This window comes from Dipodomys merriami, unplaced genomic scaffold (assembly GCF_024711535.1).
Source record: "Dipodomys merriami isolate MVZ:Mamm:240054 unplaced genomic scaffold, mDipMer1.0.p SCAF_2, whole genome shotgun sequence".
Classification (NCBI taxonomy): Eukaryota; Metazoa; Chordata; class Mammalia; order Rodentia; family Heteromyidae; genus Dipodomys; species Dipodomys merriami.
This window is the reverse complement of record NW_027203381.1, coordinates 121722545-121737332: the sequence shown is the minus strand read 5'-3', so window position 1 is coordinate 121737332 and position 14788 is coordinate 121722545. Positions and strand designations below refer to the sequence as shown.

Here is a 14788-nt window from a genome sequence, read left to right as displayed (position 1 = left end):
CCCGGACACGCCCCGCCCCGGACACGCCCCGCCCCCGGACACGCCCCGCCCCGGCACACGCCCCGCCCCCGGACACGCCCCGCCCCGGACACGGCCCGCCCCCGGACACGCCCCGCCCCCGGACACGGCCCGCCCCCGGACACGCCCCGCCCCGGACACCCCCCGCCCCGGGACACGCCCCGCCCCCGGACACGCCCCGCCCCGGCACACGCCCCGCCCCCGGACACGCCCCGCCCCGGACACGGCCCGCCCCCGGACACGCCCCGCCCCCGGACACGGCCCGCCCCCGGACACGCCCCGCCCCGGACACCCCCCGCCCCGGGACACGCCCCGCCCCCGGACACGCCCCGCCGCCCCGGCACACGCCCCGCCCCCGGACACGCCCCGCCCCTGGACACGCCCCGCCCCCGGACACGCCCCGCCCCTGGACACGCCCCGCCCCCGGACACGCCCCGCCCCGGGACACGCCCCGCCCCCGGACACGCCCGCCCCCGGACTCGCCCCGCCGCCCCGGCACACGCCCCGCCCCCGGACACGCCCCGCCCCTGGACACGCCCCGCCCCGGGACACGCCCCGCCCCCGGACACGCCCGCCCCCGGACTCGCCCCGCCGCCCCGGCACACGCCCCGCCCCCGGACACGCCCCGCCCCTGGACACGCCCCGCCCCCGGACTCACCCCGCCCCGGCACACGCCCCGCCCGAGACAAGACGCCTTCGCCTCTAGGCGACGAAATCGCACGCAGGGCGGCCTTCCCCGCGTCGCCAGGGTTACGGAGACGCATTCCGCGGGGGCGGGAAAACGAGCTTCCGGGGTGGGGCGTAGGCGCCGGAAGTGCGTGGCCGCCGGGGCCATGGCGGCTCTCGGCGTCGTCTGCCTGCTGCTCGCGCTGGCGTCCTGGCGGCCGGCCGCGGCCTCGGGTGAGGAGTTCTGGCCCGGACAGTCGGCGGCCGACATCCTGTCCGCGGCGGCGTCCCGCAGGCGGTGAGCGCCCGGCGTCCGCGGCGGGGTCGGCGCATGGGCGGGGCCGCGGGGCCGCGGGCGGGGTCAGAGGGGTCGAGGGGTCAGAGGGCGGGGTGGTGAGGGGGGCCTGGGGTTCAGGGAGGGCTCTGGGACCTGGTCTGGGGGGTCCACAGGACTGGGGGAGGAGGTGGGGGGGACCTGGGGTTCAGGGAGGGCTCTGGGACTTGGTCTGGGGGGTCCACAGGACTGGGGGAGGAGGTGGGGGGACCTGGGGTTCAGGGAGGGCTCTGGGACCTGGTCTGGGGGGTCCACAGGACTGGGGGAGGGGGGGACCTGGGGTTCAGGGAGGGCTCTGGGACTTGGTCTGGGGGGTCCACAGGACTGGGGGAGGAGGTGGGGGGACCTGGGGTTCAGGGAGGGCTCTGGGACTTGGTCTGGGGGATCCACAGGACTGGGGGAGGAGGGGGGACCTGGGGTTTGGGGTTCAGGGAGGGCTCTGGGACTTGGTCTGGGGGATCCACAGGACTGGGGGAAGGGGGACCTGGGGTTCAGGGAGGGCTCTGGGACTTGGTCTGGGGGGATCCACAGGACTGGGGAAGGAGGTGGGGGGGACCTGGGGTTCAGGGAGGGCTCTGGGACCTGGTCTGGGGGGTCCACAGGACTGGTGGAGGAGGGGGGGACCTGGGGTTCAGGGAGGATTCAGGGACCTGGTCTTGGGGATCCACAGGACTGGGGGAGGAGGGGTGGGGACCTGGGGTTCAGGGAGGGCTCTGGGACCTAGTCTGGGGGGATCCACAGGACTGGGGGAGGAGGTGGGGGGACCTGGGGTTCAGGGAGGGCTCTGGGACCTGGTCTGGGGGGTCCACAGGACTGGGGGAGGAGGTGGGGGGACCTGGGGTTCAGGGAGGATTCAGGGACCTGGTCTGGGGAGTCCACAGGACTGGGGGAGGAGGTGGGGGGGACCTGGGGTTCAGGGAGGGCTCTAGGACCTGGTCTGGGGGGTCCACAGGACTGGGGGAGGAGGTGGGGGGGACCTGGGGTTCAGGGAGGGCTCTGGGACTTGGTCTGGGGGGTCCACAGGACTGGGGGAGGAGGTGGGGGGGACCTGGGGTTCAGGGAGGGCTCTAGGACCTGGTCTGGGGGGTCCACAGGACTGGGGGAGGAGGTGGGGGGGACCTGGGGTTCAGGGAGGGCTCTGGGACCTGGTCTGGGGGGTCCACAGGACTGGGGGAGGAGGTGAAGGGGGGCCTGGGGTTCAGGGAGGGCTCTGGGACCTGGTCTGGGGGGTCCACAGGACTGGGGGAGGAGGTGGGGGGGACCTGGGGTTCAGGGAGGGCTCTGGGACCTGGTCTGGGGGGTCCACAGGACTGGGGGAGGAGGTGGGGGGACCTGGGGTTCAGGGAGGGCTCTGGGACTTGGTCTGGGGGGTCCACAGGACTGGGGGAGTAGGTGGGGGGACCTGGGGTTCAAGGAGGGCTCTGGGACCTGGTCTGGGGGGTCCACAGGACTGGGGGAGGAGGTGGGGGGGACCTGGGGTTCAGGGAGGGCTCTGGGACCTGGTCTGGGGGGTCCACAGGACTGGGGGAGGGTGGAGACCTGGGGTTCAGGGAGGGCTCTGGGACTTGGTCTGGGGGGTCCACAGGACTGGGGGAGGAGGTGGGGGGACCTGGGGTTCAGGGAGGGCTCTGGGACTTGGTCTGGGGGATCCACAGGACTGGGGGAGGAGGTGGGGGGGACCTGGGGTTCAGGGAGGGCTCTGGGACCTGGTCTGGGGGGTCCACAGGACTGGGGGAGGAGGTGGGGGGGACCTGGGGTTCAGGGAGGGCTCTGGGACCTGGTCTGGGGGGTCCACAGGACTGGGGGAGGGTGGAGACCTGGGGTTCAGGGAGGGCTCTGGGACTTGGTCTGGGGGGTCCACAGGACTGGGGGAGGAGGTGGGGGGACCTGGGGTTCAGGGAGGGCTCTGGGACTTGGTCTGGGGGATCCACAGGACTGGGGGAGGAGGTGGGGGGGACCTGGGGTTCAGGGAGGGCTCTGGGACCTGGTCTGGGGGGTCCACAGGACTGGGGGAGGAGGTGGGGGGGACCTGGGGTTCAGGGAGGGCTCTGGGACCTGGTCTGGGGAGGGGATTTAGGGAGGGGTCCAGAGACTAGTCAAGGTTTGGGTCGACGGGTCGGGACAGGCCAGGGTTCGGGGGTCCGCTGCCCCCTGAAGGGTCATCCCCACTCAGGCTTGCTCTGATTGTCCCCATTCATCCGCATCCCAAGGAGACCTTGGCCAGGAAGGACCTGGGCCAGGCTGTGTGGGCAGAGCCTGACTCAATGGTCCCCGGGCCATGGTGGACACTGGTGGATAGAATCCAGAGGCAGGCTGCCTTGCCCAGCAGTGGGCACCTCGCTCAAAGCAGATCCCGACCAGCCCGCGCCTTGCTCTGGGCTGTCTGCTGGAGAGTGGTAGAGCAGGTGAGACTGACACTGAGAGTCCTGACAGCCGTCCTGGGAGTCGGGAGCCCAGAGAGGACGGCGGTTTCTGAGTGGTTCTGCTATGGAGTCCAGATGCTGCTCGCATTTCTTCTCATAAGTTCACTGTGGAGTTTTCCAGCATTCCCTTGGCCCGTGCCATGAGCAGAAAGCAGAGATACAAGAGACAGCCATGACCGGACCCCAAATAAGTTTGCAGGAATTAAAAGCATGGCTGTTCATTTTACTAGTTTTATTTTGAAGATTTTGACGTGTAACGAGATGCTTGTTATTGGAATAAGCTAGCGGGTACTTCCAGCTTTAGCTCCAACACAGGGAGTAGATTCCGCATTCCTGGCAATCATTAGATCTCCCAGCCCTCTTTAGACCACCATGAGAAACAGTGCACTCATTTCCAGTCTCAGCCACTGGCCAGGCGAGGTATTGAGTGCCCTGGGACGGCCACTGCTCATACCAGTGGCTTTGGGGGCAGGAGTCAGGAGGGCGGGTGCCTTGGTGGGAGGCGTGGAGTTGGGCGGGCAGTGTGCGTGGCCTCACGAGAGCGCGTGCTGCTCCCCGCCTTCAGCTACCTGCTGTACGACGTCAACCCCCCCGAAGGCTTCAACCTCCGCAGGGACGTCTACATCCGCGTGGCCTCGCTGCTGAAGACGCTGCTGAAGACGGAGGAGTGGGTGCTCGTGCTGCCACCGTGGGGCCGCCTCTACCACTGGCAGAGCCCCGACATCCACCAGGTCCGCATCCCCTGGGCGGAGTTCTTTGACCTCCCGAGTCTGAACAAGAACATCCCTGTCATCGAGTACGAGCAGTTCATCGCAGGTGAGGCTGTGGGGGCGCTGACCAGGCCGGTCCTTCCTCACCGCCGTGCCCACCTTGCCCACTCTCCCTCCGGCCAGCCGCCCGTGTGCCCGCCTGCCACACCCCTTCCCTTCCAAGACTCCCCTCCTCCCCCCACGGCTTGCTGAGCAGGTGGGTGCGGTCAGAGCTCCTGCGGGGAAGTAGACAGGTGGTGCTGCCCCTGCATGGGCTCCCAGGGTCCCCAAGGCACCTGGTCACCCTGCTGACTCCTCCAGCCTTGTTGTGAGGGGGTTCTTTGGAGGACTTAACCTCGGGCTGGCTTTGGTAAAGGGTTCCTCTGCTGATCTGGGCGCCGGGAGCCCTGCGGGGCGCCGGGCTTCCTGGGAGACCCTGTGGCTGGGCGGGTGCGGGCTGACTTGCTTCCTTCCCGTGGATGGGGCGCTGCTGGCGCTGCACAGCGCTCGGCGGGCAGTGACCCCGCCTCCACCGGAGGCCCCAGCTTCGAGCCCCTGATTGTGAGCCACGTGAAGACAGCATCCTGCCTTTGGGCAAATCCTCAGCAGGAGCGCTCTGTGGGGAGGGGGTAGCAGAGCCGGCCAGAGGAAGGTCAGCCGGGGCGGGGCGGAGCCGGCCAGAGGAAGGTCAGCCGGGGCGGGGCAGAGCCGGCCAGAGGAAGGTCAGCCGGGGCAGGTCAGCCGGGGCGGGGTGCCCGCGCAGGTGCCCTCTGGGGAAGCCAGGCCTGCCGGCCCGTCCGGGCAGCAGGAGCAAGAAGATGGCCCAGGGAGCCTGTGGAGAGGCCAGGCCCCGCCTGCCTCCAGACCCTCTGTGCCGATGACACCGAGCCTGTTTTCTGCGTTGTCTGCTTCCACCAGGCTTCTGGGAATAAGATGGAAGTCGCATCCGCACCCGTGACCCGGGGTATGTCTGTGAGTGTGCCTGGGGTCATGGTTGCCCTGTGCTTCCTTGTCGTTTTTCAGAGTCTGGCGGGCCCTTCATTGACCAGGTGTACGTCCTGCAAGGTTACGCGGAAGGCTGGAAGGAGGGCACTTGGGAGGAGAAGGTGGATGGACGACCGTGCATCGATCCGCTGCTGTACTCCCAGGACAAGCACGAGTACTACAGGTACAGGAGACCCGTCTGAGAAGGGCGAGGGCCCCCTGGTGCTCTGCACTGTCTGGAAACACCTGGCCCTGTGGCCTCACGGTCCCTGCCTGCCTCTGGTGCGGGGAGGGCGGTGAGCCCAGCGACGGCTCAGGAGCCAGAGCACCTCCCTGCGCACAGCCGGGACTGGCCTGGAGAGGGAAGGAAGAGCCTGACCGTGGAGTGCAGGCTGCGTGTGCGCTGAACCAGGGCCGTGCAAAGCTCCGTCCCCCTCTGGTCTGCCCGCTCCTCCCTCAGACCTGTCTCGGTTCTCGTGGTTCCTTTTACTTGAGGTCCCCACTCACTGGAGCCAGTCTGCCATCCTGGTCCTGAGCGTTTGGTTTTTATCAGGACCATACTTGCACACATGTGCACATAATGTCACAACTCTTACCTGGGTAAGAACACGTGTGTGCATGCCCAGGATGGCCTCTTACCCGGATAGGAGCACGTGTGTGCACACGACCTCTCACCCAGATGGGAGCATGCGTGTGCACACGACCTCTCACCTGGATGGGAGCACGCGTGTGCACACGACCTCTCACCCAGAGGGGAGCACGCATGTGCACACGACCTCTCACCTGGACAGCACGCATGTGCACATGATCTCTCACCCGGATGGGAGCACGTGTGTGCACACGATCTCTCACCCGGATAGGAGCACGTGTGTGCACACGACCTCTCACCCGGAGGGGAGCACGCGTGTGCACACGACCTCTCACCTGGATGGGAGCACGCGTGTGCACACGACCTCTCACCCGGATAGGAGCACGTGTGTGCACACGACCTCTCACCCGGAGGGGAGCATGTGTGTGCACACGACCTCTCACCCGGATGGGAGCACACGTGTGCACACGATCTCTCACTCGGATAGGAGCACGTGTGTGCACACGACTTCTCACCCGGAGGGGAGCACGTGTGTGCACACGACCTCTCACCCGGATGGGAGCACGCGTGTGCACACGACCTCTCACCTGGAGGGGAGCACGTGTGTGCACACGACCTCTCACCCGGAGGGGAGCACGTGTGTGCACACGACCTCTCACCCGGAGGGGAGCACACGTGTGCACACGACCTCTCACCCGGAGGGGAGCACGCGTGTGCACACGACCTCTCACCTGGACAGGAGCACGCGTGTGCACACGACCTCTCATCTGGACAGGAGCACATGTGTGCACACGACCTCACACAGATAGGAGAACACGTGTGCACACAATCTCTCACCCAGAGGGGAGCACGTGTGTGCACACGATCTCACACAGATAGGAGAACACGTGTGTGCACACGACCTCTCACCCGGACAGGAGCACGTGTGTGCACATGATCTCTCACCCGGATAGGAGCACGCATGTGCACGACCTCTCACCCGTATAGGAGCATGTGTGTGCATACGACCTCTCACCCGGATGGGAGCACGCGTGTGCACATGATCTCTCACCCGGATAGGAGCACACATGTGCACAAGCTCTCATCTGGATAGGAGCACGCGTGTGCACATGACCTCACCCGGATGGGAGCACGCGTGTGCACATGATCTCTCACCCGGATAGGAGCACGCGTGTGCACAAGCTCTCATCTGGATAGGAGCACATGTGTGCATACGATCTCTCACCCAGATGGGAGCACGCGTGTGCACACAACCTCTCACCCGGATGGGAGCACGCGTGTGCACACGACCTCTCACCCAGATAGGAGCACATGTGTGCACACGACCTCTCACCCAGATGGGAGCACACGTGTGCATACGACCTCTCACCTGGATGGGAACGCGTGTGCACACGGTCTCTCACCTGGATAGGAGCACGCGTGTGCACACGACCTCTCACCCGGATAGGAGCATGTGTGTGCACAAGCTCTCATCCGGATAGGAGCACGCGTGTGCACATGCACTCTCACCTGGATAGGAGCTGGCCGCTGACATGGTGGCCTTGTTTTCCAGGGGCTGGTTTTGGGGTTATGAGGAAACCAGGGGCCTCAATGTCTCCTGTCTATCGGTCCAGGGGTCGGCCTCCGTCATAGCGCCTGTGCTTCTGAAAAACACTTCTGCTCGGTGAGTGTGGGGTATTCCGCTCAGGTCAGCTAGCAAGGGGACCTGGACTGGGCTCGGAGGGTGGGCATCAGACGCCCACAGTCCCTGGGACCTCTGTCCCCTGCAGACCACAGGACACAGCCTTGCGGGAGGACGGGGAGGTTGCCGGCATCCTGGGAGCCCAGGGCTCCCGCGCTGCGGGTGTGCGTGGCCTCCGTCCTCCAGCATCCTCACGGTGCCCGGATTGCAGCGGGTGCTGCACCAGGCGCACTCCTGGCTCTGTGCACCCGGATGCCAGGCGTGCGGCGGGGTCGAGCCGGGCGGGCGAGGCTGGGAAGAGCCTGCTGCGCGTGGCGGGAGCTGGGCTGGCTCGGCCTGTGTGGGAGATGTGTCCTGGGCTAGCGCAGCGGGTCCGGTGACGGTGGAGAAGCCGCCCTCCCCGTCCCACTTTCTGCCTTGTGGGTGTGGTGATTGGAGAGTGTGTCACTGTGTGGCTACCGCGGGGCGAGGGGCCGGGGGGCCGGCCTGAGCCCCAGCCTGGAGGGGCCGGCGTGGGTCCATGTGGCCTCTGAAGGGAACATCTAGGTCCTAAGCCCGATCTGACCTCTTTCTTTGTCTGTAAGGCCCAGAGGAACTAGGTGTTTGGTGGGGGTGTGGGGTGTCGTGCGGGGGGCTGGGTGGTCCGGATCCCTCCTCACTTCTCTGTGGTTAAAAACAGGTCTGTGATGCTGGACCGAGCGGAAAACCTGCTCCACGACCACTACGGGGGGAAGGAGTACTGGGACGTGAGTACTTGCGGGGCTGTCCTCCGCGGGTCAGGCTGGTGGCGGTGTCTGGTGGCGCCCGCCGCCTGCTGTGCGGCCCGCGGGGGCCTGATGGCGCAGCCTCCGCTCAGCCCCGCCCCGTCTCCGCAGACGCGGCGGAGCATGGTGTTCGCCAGGCACCTGCGGGCCGTGGGGGACGAGTTCAGGAGCAAGCATCTCAACTCCACAGATGCCTCGGACCGCGTCCCGTTCCAGGAGGACTGGGTGCGGATGAAGGTAGGAGGGGTCGGACCGCGTCCCGTCCCAGGAGGACTGGGTGCGGATGAAGGTAGGAGGGGCCGCCAGGTCGCCTTTACACTCAGGTCAGCTCAGGGCTCGTGTGGCCTCCTGTGGACACTGCTTCAGCGCGAAGGAGGCTGGAGGACGTGGCTCGGGCCTCTTCCCCGAGCGGCAGAGGGACCTCGCGGTCAGGTTTCTTCTTGGGGGGGGAGGGGCAAGAGCGTCCCACGTGGTTTCACCGCTCATAGCAAGGGGAGAGAGAAGCTGCGCCGTCCTGAGACCCCCCACTTCCCGACCCACCGTCGCAGGCATGGCAGCGCCACGCTGGCTCCCGGGGACGCGGGCCTCGGCCCTGTGAGCGCCCAGTCCTGGGACCCACCGGGCCTGGCGCTGTGCCGGGCGCTCAGGCCTCTCCACGCGGCCGTCACCGGCCTGGCGCTGTGCCAGGCGGGCAGGCAGGCTCCTCACATCGCTGTCACCAGCCTGGCGCTGTGCCGGGCAGGTGCTCGGGCTCTCCTGGTTAAGTTACTTGGATAGTCAGTCCTGAGTGAAAAAAAATAGGAAGCTGACGGATTTTTTACTGATTCGCGCAGTAAAAGTGTCTCCGGCGATTGAAGACCAGTTCCCCACTCGGAACCAGAGCTGCAGAGCGCGCCAGGCCCCATGCCGGCGTCCCTGCCTGACCGCGTGTCCCCACAGGTCAGGCTGGGCTCCTCGCTGGGGGGCCCGTACCTGGGCGTCCACCTGAGGAGGAAGGACTTCATCTGGGGACACAGGGAGGACGTGCCCAGCCTGGAGGGGGCCGTGAGGAAGATCCGGAGCCTCATGCAGACACACGGACTGGACAAGGTGTTTGTGGCCACCGACGCCATCAGGAAGGGTAGGCGACCCACAGACGCCCTCAGGAAGGGTACACAGCTCTGAGCCCCAACCTCATTTCTCTTTATTTTTTGGTGGTCTTGGGTCTTGAACTCGGGGCCAGTGCACTCAGGGCTAGAGCTCAGGGCGAGGGCAGCTCTTTGGCTCACCCTGGGTGAGTTCTACCGCTGAGCCACAGCGCCACGTCCGGTTTTCTGGTAGTTAATTAGAGGTAAGGGCCTCACGGACTTCCCTGCCTGGGGTGGCTTTGAACGGCTATCTCAGCCTCCGGAGTAGCTAGGATTACGCCTATGACCACCAGCACCTGGCCTTATTTCTCTGTAGCTTGATGAAACGAGGGGCGGGGAGGGGGCTGCAGGCGGCGTGCGCATGCGCGTGCTGCTCACGGCCAGCGCCGGCCCGCCGCCTGCCCTTTGCCTTGCAGAGCAGGAAGAGCTGAAGAAGCTGCTGCCGGAAATGGTGCGGTTTGAGCCCACCTGGGAGGAGCTGGAGCTGTACAAGGACGGCGGCGTGGCCATCATCGACCAGTGGGTCTGCGCCCACGCCAGGTACCTGCGCTCCCAGCCACCCGCCACAGCGCGGCACCTCACCGTGGCCAGCCCCGTCACCGTCCTCCCGCCGCTGGCCATGCCCGGCCGGCGCCAGTTCTCATGGGCCTGCAGGGCGTCCACTGGTGCTGCTCCAGGAGAAGCCACTGCCAGGCCAGGCCTGCAGGCCTGCGCCCGCGGGGGTGCTCTGAGGGCCTCCTGGGGGACGGGGGTGCTCTGAGGGCCTCCTGGGGGGGCAGGGTGCTCTGAGGGCCTCCTGAGGGGCGGGGGTGCTCTGAGGGCCCCCTGGGGGGGCGGGGGTGCTCTGAGGGCCTCCTGGGGGGACGGGGGTGCTCTGAGGGCCTCCTGGGGGGCGGGGGTGCTCTGAGGGCCCCCTGGGGGGGCGGGGGTGCTCTGAGGGCCCCCTGGGGGGATGGGGGTGCTCTGAGGGCCTCCTGAGGGGCGGGGGTGCTCTGAGGGCCCCCTGGGGGGACGGGGGTGCTCTGAGGGCCCCCTGGGGGGACGGGGGTGCTCTGAGGGCCCCCTGGGGGGATGGGGGGTGCTCTGAGGGCCCCCTGGGGGGACGGGGGTGCTCTGAGGGCCCCCTGGGGGGACGGGGGTGCTCTGAGGGCCTCCTGAGGGGCGGGGGTGCTCTGAGGGCTTCCTGGGGGGCGGGGGTGCTCTGAGGGCCTCCTGGGGGGCGGGGGTGCTCTGAGGGCCTCCTGGGGGGCGGGGGTGCTCTGAGGGCCCCCTGGGGGGACGGGGGTGCTCTGAGGGCCTCCTGAGGGGCGGGGGTGCTCTGAGGGCCTCCTGGGGGGGCGGGGGTGCTCTGAGGGCCTCCTGAGGGGCGGGGGTGCTCTGAGGGCCTCCTGGGGGGACGGGGGTGCTCTGAGGGCCCCCTGGGGGGACGGGGGTGCTCTGAGGGCCTCCTGAGGGGCGGGGGTGCTCTGAAGGCCTCCTGGGGAGCAGGAGTGTCCTGAGGGCCTCCTGGGGGGTGGGGTGCTCCGAGGACCTCCTGGGGGGGCGGGGGTGCTCTGAGGGCCCCCTGGGGGGACGGGGGTGCTCTGAGGGCCTCCTGAGGGGCGGGGGTGCTCTGAGGGCTTCCTGGGGGGCGGGGGTGCTCTGAGGGCCTCCTGGGGGGCGGGGGTGCTCTGAAGGCCTCCTGGGGAGCAGGAGTGTCCTGAGGGCCTCCTGGGGGGTGGGGTGCTCCGAGGACCTCCTGGGGGGGCGGGGGTGCTCTGAGGGGGCCCCTGGGGGGGCGGGGTGCTCTGAGGGCCGGCCCCTCGGCCGCGTGGCGGTTTCCCGCTCGGGTGGTCCCGGCTGCGGTGGGAGCAGCCCCGCCTCGGGCAGCCTGGCACCGGCACTGCGCCAGCGCCACGCAGGCCCCGCTCCCCGTCACCTGGATGCCGTGGTCGCTCCCGTGGTCGCCCAGCGGCGTCAGGACCCCCGAGCGTGGGAATCCGGCCCCGGCCAGCGCTCCCTGCCGAGGCCGAGCCCTGGCTTCACCCCGCGTGGCTGCTGCCGGCAAACACGCCATTCGCTACTTTGCAGATTTTTTATCGGCACCTCCGTCTCCACGTTTTCTTTTCGGATTCACGAGGAGAGAGAAATCCTGGGGTTGGACCCCAAAACAACATACAACCGATTTTGTGGAGACCAAGAAAAAGCCTGTGAACAGCCCACCCACTGGAAGATTGCGTACTGAGCCGCCGGCACGTCTGCACCGCGGGCCTTGCCGGCCTGGGGGCCCGTCTGGGGCCACCCGTGGCGTGTCCCAGGCCGAGGCCACCTCCCTCAGGCCTGTGTAGCGCCCCTCGAGTGGAGGCTCAGGCCCAGGCCTGGATGCGGGGAGCGGCCGTGAGGAGCCGCAGCCGGGGCCCGCAGACCGCAACCGCAGCGGGAGGCCCCGAGGTGCTGGGGTGACGGCCTGCCGCCTCCCGCCCGGCGCCCCAGGGCTGAGCCCTCTGCTCTGCAGTCCGGGGCGCCACCGCAGGCTGTGGCGGTGGGCTCCATTCAGGGGAAGGCCTGTAGGCCCAGCCAGTGGTTTCCTGTGACCCCCGATGGACCCTGGGCCTCTGCGTGGATCGAGTGCCACTGAAAAGGAGCAGAGGCGGCCTGCCCCTCAGGCTGCCCCTGAGGCTGCTGCCTGCAGTCACGCCCGCTCTGCAGAGGCTGCAGATCTGAGCAGTGCCTGCGGAGCAGGGCGGCCTGCCCCTGGCTGGTGTGGCCCCGCGCGCCCCGCCGTGCCCCTTGGCCACATCCCTCTTGGGACTCCTCCAGCACCAGGCACGGAGCAGCCTCTTCCAGGCCCCCGTGGGTGGCCCAGGTATGGGGCGGGACGCCGTCCGGGCTGGCTGGGGCGCCGCATGGCGGAGCTGAGCGGAGCCAGCGGGACGGGCGGGCGGTGTATTTATTCTTTTCCACTGATACGTCCCCATCCCGCCAATAAAGTACATTTTCTAAAAAACGAGTCCCAGGATGCGCCTGTGTCGTACCTTGAAGTTGGAGGCTAGGGCTGGCCACCGCAGCCTTGTCTCCGGCCAGGTCAGCTGCAGGGCGGCGCTTGCGCTGACCGCGGCCCGACGCCAGCCAGGCTTCTGGATAGGGCATGCGCTGCACCTGCGCCTCCCCCGGCCTCGTTCCCCCGCTCACCTGCTCTGCTACGGGCTGAGGCCGGGGGCTGGATGGAGCATGGCATGCAAGGGCATGGCAGAGCGTCTTGGGGCTCACATGGTGCCAGCAGCAGGGGCTACAGTGGGAGGGAGGAGGTGCGGGCTGATGGCAGACTGCTCCGCATCAGCGCACGGAGCTGGTGTGTGCGGCAGCCGGTCACCGTGGGGGCTGCGCGTGGGAGGGGCTGGCGCGCGCACAGTGGCTCTATGCCAAGGGGTGCGGGTGGGGTAGGGGCACCAGGAGGGCTAGGCCGTGGGGTGCAGCCAGGCCTTGGCTGTTTCGGGGCTGGGCCGTAGTACCGGGCTGCCGCCCTGGCCCGGTCCTCGGGCCTGTGGAGGAGTCGGGAGGATGTGGCGATTGGACCAGAGCTCAGCTCTCTTCAAAGCCAGCCAAGGTGGTGAACTCGGCGGCCTGGCTGCTAAGCAGGGAAGCAGAGGGCTTGGGCGGCGTTCAGAGGCTGCCGCCACCTCGTGCTGGCTCCAGGCATCCAGCCGTCACCTCGTGCTGGCATCCAGCCCATCACCGGCTGCCCAGCTGCGGGCGGGTGGCCAGCACCGTGGAAACGGTCTGCGGCAGCTGAAGCGCTGGCTTCTGTGACAAGGGCGTCTCGGGAGAGCAGGCTGCTTGGCGTTGGCTCAGGGTGGGACGCAGGACACACAGCGGCCACCTCGCCCGGCGCCGACTGGCCGCTGCCAGTGGTTTCTAGAGGAAGCAGCACAAGTCGCGGGCTCACCATCGAGTGCGGATGCTGGTGTCAGCCCAGGAGCGGGACAACCCCAGGGGCGTTTCCTCGGGAAGGACGAGGGGGTCAGCCGAGACAGCCTGGAGGGGGCGGGAGGACCCGCGGTGTGGGCACCGTGCTGGAGAGGCGGGGAGATGCTGGCAGCCCAGGACCGTGGCTGTCCTGGGGAGCTGAGGAGCCGAGCCACGGTCCTGGCCTGGCTCACAGGCGCGAGGGGACGTGTCCATAGCCGGCCTTAGAAACAGGACTGAAGCACGGAGGCGGCCTCCCAACAACCCACACCCAAGGCCCAGACACTCCCTACTGAGCTGCTACAAAAACCGCCACGATGTAAGGCTGAAGGAGAGAGTGAGAGCAATTCCCGAAAGAGCAGAGACGGATCCACGGGGGACAACAGGCTGCCACACCGGCGGCAGGACACCAGCCAGCAGCCTGGAGACCTGGCTCCAGGAAGCAACAGGCCATTGGTACCGTGACCCCTGGGAAGAGATGTCATTGGTACCGTGACCCCTACAGCTAACACCTGGCTACAGCCATTTCAGACAACAGGAGCCAGGTGTCCCGGCCAGTAAGGAGGAAGTCTGCTTGATTCATCCCCATCGGAGAACAACCCAGATAGTAACTGAGATCTCAGCCTTGAGCAGCTGGGATTACAGAGAGGCCACCAGCTCCCAGCTAGCACGTTATTCTTAAATGCCACCTTCTGGAAGAACCTGGCTTGTTTCACAAATTTGTTTCAGCTCTGTAGCTATGGCCTGCTAAAATCCACTTCCCTTCTAAGCTGCTTTTGTTGCTCAATTTTGGCCAAAAAGGAACTCTTCTTTGCCCTGCTTTTCCCATGTGGAACCGGCTGACCACAGCATCTCCCTTCCAGGAGGCCAGGAGGAACGAAAACAAATTTCAACTGATGTCCATAGAAAAAGCCAACCCAGAGACATGGGGTAAAAGCATCAAGACTGAAAAGCCCTACAGAAGGCACCGGAGCACGGCTTGAGTGTGAGGTCTTTTGTGGGGAGACACTGGGGCTGTGGACTGAGGGTCTCAGGTGCTAGATTGGCAGTGGGGCTGTGGACTGAGGGTCTGGTGGGCTAGGTTGGCAGTGGGGCTGTGGACTGAGGGTCTGGTGGGCTAGGTTGGCAGTGGGGCTGTGGACTGAGGGTCTGGTGGGCTAGGTTGGCAGTGGGGCTGTGGACTGAGGGTCTGGTGCGCTAGGTTGGCACTGGGGCTGTGGACTGAGGGTCTGGTGGGCTAGGTTGGCACTGGGGCTGTGGACTGAGGGTCTGGTGGGCTAGGTTGGCAGTGGGGCTGTGGACTGAGGGTCTGGTGGGCTAGGTTGGCAGTGGGGCTGTGGACTGAGGGTCTGGTGGGCTAGGTTGGCAGTGGGGCTGTGGACTGAGGGTCTGGTGCGCTAGGTTGGCACTGGGGCTGTGGACTGAGGGTCTGGTGGGCTAGGTTGGCAGTGGGGCTGTGGACTGAGGGTCTGGTGCGCTAGGTTGGTGCCGCGGACCGGGTTCTGTCG

General features: G+C 67.3%; 1 protein-coding gene across 1 annotated transcript; it reads left to right on the top strand.

Moving 5' to 3' along the window:
* Positions 1-839: 839 nt before the first annotated feature.
* Positions 840-12321, top strand: Pofut2 (protein O-fucosyltransferase 2). Its single transcript, XM_070030844.1, has 9 exons — positions 840-982; positions 4007-4257; positions 5214-5358; positions 7316-7426; positions 8124-8190; positions 8320-8445; positions 9148-9328; positions 9752-9875; positions 11406-12321. The coding sequence occupies exons 1-9, from the start codon at positions 852-854 to the stop codon at positions 11557-11559; spliced, it is 1290 nt and encodes a 429-aa protein (XP_069886945.1). The 5' UTR covers positions 840-851; the 3' UTR covers positions 11560-12321.
* Positions 12322-14788: the final 2467 nt, after the last annotated feature.